A 4,913-nucleotide genomic window follows, 5' to 3' on the forward strand; every position below is an offset into this window, starting at 1 on the left:
ACGCAGCCCAGGTGTGTTGGAGCAGGGAAACGTCTAGTACAGGACAGTGTGCCCTGAAAACCAGGGTTCAAGACCACTGGAAGGATGGAGAAAACACTATCCCAGTGTTTTATTAACCAGTGCTGGTTAAGGCTGTGCAGTGCAGATATGGCTGGTCTTGTACCAGCCATGCTCTAGAACACAAGGTTCCTCACTTAAGTTTTCATTACATTTTTAAATCATGGCACAAACTCCAACATTTCCTTTCTCCACTGTGAGGTCCAACTCACCTCTCCAGACTGGTTGAGGAAGTACATCAAAAACAACTTGTGCCCCAACAAGAAAACGGAACAAATAAACAGACTCCAGAGTTGATTTTGTTGTAAATAACGTGTTTTTATTCAAATCCAGAAACCCTGGGCGTCCAGGGGGCCTGGGTCTAGCTGCTGCCGGCCTTGGCAGCGATCCTCTTGTCCCTCTCCTCAGCGATGGTGAGACGGATGCCCTTACCCCGGGGCACTGACACCCAGGGCTTGTTACCCTGGAGGGGGGGGGGAGAACAGGATGGAGGTGAAAAGGTGGCGTGAGGGAGGACAGAGAGAAACATGAGCTTATTATGACAGTCAGACCAGGGGACAACAGTGCACCAGTGTCCGAGTCCACAACCCCGAGCACGTGTGTGTGTGTGTATGTAAGTGTCTGTGTGTACAATGTTCCTGTGTACACTGTGTGTGCATGTGTCTCCACTCACCTTGCCGATGACGAAGATGTTGGAGAGCCTGGTGGCGAAGTTGTTCCCGGTGCTGTCCTTGACGTGGACCACGTCAAACGAGCCAGGGTGCCTCTCTCTGTTGGTGATCATACCGATACGCCCCAGATTAGCTCCTCCAATCACCATGCACAGGTTACCTGGGGGAAGGGAGTAGAGAAAGAGAACAGGGTTTAAGAAACACGGCAGGTTATGGCAACCGTACCACCCTCCCATCTCGATCTGGACATTTTGGCCTCAACTTAAAAACCATGAGGTCTAAGAAATAACCCCCCCCCGCTCCTCACTGGTGTCAAACTTGATGAACTCGGTGATCTTGCCGGTCTCCAGGTCGATGCGCACCGTGTCGTTGACCTTGATCAGGGGGTCGGGGTAGCGGATGGTGCGGGCGTCGTGGGTCACCAGGCTGGGCACACCCTTGGTGCCCACCATGATCTTCTTCACCTTGCACAGCTTGTACTGCAGCGAGGAAGAGGAGGAGAGGGAGAAACGTGTGAAGGACAGAGGAACGAGAGGAGAGAAAGATGGAGGAAACCAGGAAGGAGGAAAGTTAGACCACCGGTAAACGACAACAGTCGCCGCTGGAGCTCCTCGTCTCGGAGCTCAGAACTTCTTAGAGGATATGGTGGGTGTTCTCAGCTCTGCTCATCAAAACCAGAAGATTCATCACCGCTTAGGGAGCAGTTAGTACCCTCTCCCCCCTCTCCTCTGCCCTCCCCTCACCTTGGCCTCCTCGGCGGTGATGCGGTGCACGGCGAAGCGACCCTTGACGTCGTAGATGAGACGGAAGTGCTCTCCTGTCTTCTCAATGCTGATCACGTCTGCACCAGGAGAGAGCAGGGGTCAGGACAGCACACACACACCTGGTAGCTCCACACACACACACCTGGTAGCTCCACACACACACACACTGGTACACACACCTTGTAGCTCCACACACACACACAGGTATACACCTGGTAGCCACATAGACTTGCCATACACATCAATACAGACATGCACCTAATAGACAGAGCAAGTGAGCACGTGTGTCTGTGTGTGTGCCTGCCAAACCCCACTGTTAGGCTTCACCTGGTGGTGGAAATGAGGATTCAACACCTCCCTTTTGGCAGGGCTGCAGGTGTGTATGACAGGGTGTGTGTGTGGTGTGAGGAGACCCAAGGTGAAGTGTGTTTTGACATGTTATAAACCAAGCTGTGTGTATGAGAAGAACGTGTGTAGTCACGTTTGTCCAGGATAGTGGTCACTAGCAGTGTGATGGAGCATTAACGACAGCACCCACACACACCCACCCCCACAGTATTCACTGATGTTTGGTCTTCTAGCCAAGATGGTGACCTAGCCTTCTAAACACCAAACCACCAACACAATCTACCAAAGACTACAAAAAAGCCAACCATCTAGAAAGCTCCTTGTATAGCCATTAATTCAAAACTAAACCGTAAAATGTTATATCAAATATCACAATGAGTGTCATTCAAGTTTGGTTATCTACCCACTTGGGTTATACACAATCTTAAGGCACATGGTTGGAATCTGCAGCCAGGACAACCTTCACTGTCTAACAGAGGCTCCGTCTAGAGTGCTTTAGATTGTCTATGTCTGCCTGTCCTCCATTTTCCTGCTGTAGACGAGAGCTCAGAACTTCTTAGAGGAATGTGAGTGTTTTCAGCTCTGCTGATCAAAACCAGAAGAGTCATCACAGCTCAGTCCTGACGCACCAGCAGGAGGTAGCCGTGTTACAGCCGGCCAGACCACTATTCCAGTCTCCATGGAAACAGCAAGGACTTCCATCTAATCATCCTTCTTTGTCCCCCCATCTCTCACCTCATCCCCTCCCCTCCGCCCCCTCCCTCCTCATCAGTCCATCCAACCCCTTGACCCCCCCCCTCCCCTCCCCTCCCCTCCCCATCACTCACCCATGAAGCCGGTGGGGTAGTTGATGTCGGTGCGGACTTTTCCGTCGATCTTGATGAACCTCTGCATGCAGATCTTCTTGACCTCGTCTCCGGTGAGGGCGTACTTCAGACGGTTCCTCAGGAAGATGATGAGGGGGAGACACTCCCTCAGCTTGTGGGGGCCGGTGGAGGGGCGAGGGGCCTGGTGGGGGAGGGCGGAGGTCAGAGGTCACATACGGGGGTTGGATGACAGGAGTACAGGTTATGAGTTTGGAAGAGGGGCGGTGGAGAGGTGGAGAAAGGTGGAAGGAGATGAGGAAGAGCATAGAACCATAGGGGGTCAGGATGGGGGGGAATTGAGTTGGAAATATGGAAATGGACGGGTAGAGATGGTAGGAGACAACAGGGAATAAAAGGTGGGCAAAAGGTAGTTTGGGTGGGGTTGAGATGGTATGCACTAAAAAGCAATTCATTTCAATTACAATTAAACTGTACAATCACAAATCCTGGCAGTCATAAGACAACAAAGTTGATAGATCGTTAGTTTCTGTTTTTCACAATGATACACCCCACGGACAACGTATTTACTACAGGCCGTTCTCCGGTCACATTTGTGAACCATCATCAATACAACAGTGATAGGCGCGTGTACTTACGAACACTCCGGTGAGCTTATCAAGCATCCAATGCTTGGGCGCCGCAACGCGCTTCAGGTGCTTCTTCGGTCCTCGTGCCTGGGAATAGAAAAACACCCATTAGAATTGGACGGTACATCTTGGAAATGCACGAAATTCACTTGTGGTCACAACTAGGTTGTCCACGTTTTGCAGTCAATGTAACAGCTAGCTTAGCACAAGTCGTTGGACACTGCAACGTTCAAATGCAGGCTCTCTGCGGGGCCTAGTCGGTGAAACTATAAGTGGCATTTCGAATCGTTTTCTGTCGTTTAAATAAACGATAATAACTTGGAAATGTTGGTCGTAGTAGCAACAACAGTAACATGGATTTAAATCCGTTGCATGCGTTTATTGGCGACGTGTTGCAACGAAATTTGAGAAGCGTAAACGCTAACTAACGTTGTACGCTAGTGGAAGGGAGTCAGATTTTCTTTCAGAACAAATTCATTCATCCAACTTTAGTTCACAACCCAATACCCAGACTAACCATCGAGACAGATGTGTATTATGACAAAGTAACAACTAAATGTGTGATCATGGAGCCAAGATAAGAGATGATTTAAGATGATTCTAGAGAGGAAATGTATAGAAATACGGCTCACCATGTTGGAGTCTGCGGGGGAAAGGACCTTCCTCTTTCCGGTCTACGATGTTAAGACAGAGGACGGTGGTCCACGTAGGACGCACCGAACGCGAAGTCACATTAGTTGTATAGTCTGACCTCTATCGGTGAGGTGAACTTATAGCATTATTTTACCCCAGAGCCTCAGTAGACATTGGTCTGTCTATTATAATTAAATTAGGATATATAAATATGAACTGTATTATTCAAAGATGTAATTTATCACAAGACTTTACAATTATTAGGATGCCTTTGTTAACACATATTTCCATGGTAAGCCTATATAAAAACAAGAACAGTATTTTGTGACCTTTACGAATGCATGTTAGCATTGACGTGTGTGTGTGTGTGTGTGTGTGTGTGAGCATGTCTATGATCCCGTATCCAATTTCCTCTCGCAATCTCGGTCAGGAAATGCCAGAGAACGGGACAGAGGCCTTCTGTTTACGCGCGCGAGATAATAAAACCGCTCGGAAGGGCGCTTGTGTTCTTCTGCCAAGGTCTGCTGGTCCCGCGAGTTCTCCTGCAGGCATGCTTTTTTAACCTTCTCCAGCGTCCCCATGTAATTCCAGACGAAACAAATGTTCCTCCCAATAAACATGCCTGTTTAAAAGGTGTTGATTAAAAATTGGGTGCTTAAATTGCCATGTCTGAATATCTTCATGGCTCAAAGCTTCTCTGTTCTCTCTTTTCACTTCACGTGTGAAGGTTTTTTTGGAGAAAAAAAAGTTTTGAAGGGTTTTACAAATATTTTCGAAATAAAGTTTGCATCATTGATGGTTCCTTAATGAGGACTGTACTATACTCTACTGTACTCTATTGTACCATGCTCTGCTTTGATCTACTCTGTTTTAGGCTCTCCTCTTCTGTCACTGTGTGTGCGCGTATGTATTAATTTGATGTGAGTTCCAACAGTTGTAATGGCAACTGTCAGAGCCCATACTTCTTTACTTTAACTTGAGTGAAAA

The 4,913-nt window shown here is 48.2% G+C and overlaps 1 protein-coding gene and 2 non-coding genes across 4 annotated transcripts; all 3 read right to left on the reverse strand.

The window, feature by feature from the left end:
• Nucleotides 1–350: 350 nt before the first annotated feature.
• Nucleotides 351–3,988, reverse strand: rps4x (ribosomal protein S4 X-linked). Of its 2 annotated transcripts, none has more exons than XM_062455961.1 (7): nucleotides 3,926–3,988; nucleotides 3,303–3,380; nucleotides 2,668–2,848; nucleotides 1,472–1,569; nucleotides 1,036–1,207; nucleotides 731–888; nucleotides 351–520 (listed from the first exon to the last, which is right to left on the reverse strand). In XM_062455961.1, the coding sequence occupies exons 1-7, from the start codon at nucleotides 3,926–3,928 to the stop codon at nucleotides 419–421; spliced, it is 792 nt and encodes a 263-aa protein (XP_062311945.1). In that variant the 5' UTR covers nucleotides 3,929–3,988; the 3' UTR covers nucleotides 351–418. The 2 variants fall into 2 exon arrangements, with proteins under 2 accessions (XP_062311945.1, XP_062311946.1); XM_062455962.1 differs by lacking the exon at nucleotides 3,926–3,988 and adding an exon at nucleotides 3,811–3,830.
• Nucleotides 1,348–1,421, reverse strand: LOC134016619 (small nucleolar RNA SNORD61). Its single transcript, XR_009929564.1, has one exon. It is a non-coding gene; the product is annotated as a small nucleolar RNA SNORD61 (small nucleolar RNA).
• LOC134016618 (small nucleolar RNA SNORD61) lies at nucleotides 2,383–2,454 on the reverse strand. The gene has a single exon (XR_009929563.1). It is a non-coding gene; the product is annotated as a small nucleolar RNA SNORD61 (small nucleolar RNA).
• Nucleotides 3,989–4,913: the final 925 nt, after the last annotated feature.

The sequence above is a fragment of the Osmerus eperlanus genome, unplaced genomic scaffold, assembly GCF_963692335.1.
Source record: "Osmerus eperlanus unplaced genomic scaffold, fOsmEpe2.1 SCAFFOLD_383, whole genome shotgun sequence".
Classification (NCBI taxonomy): domain Eukaryota; kingdom Metazoa; phylum Chordata; class Actinopteri; order Osmeriformes; family Osmeridae; genus Osmerus; species Osmerus eperlanus.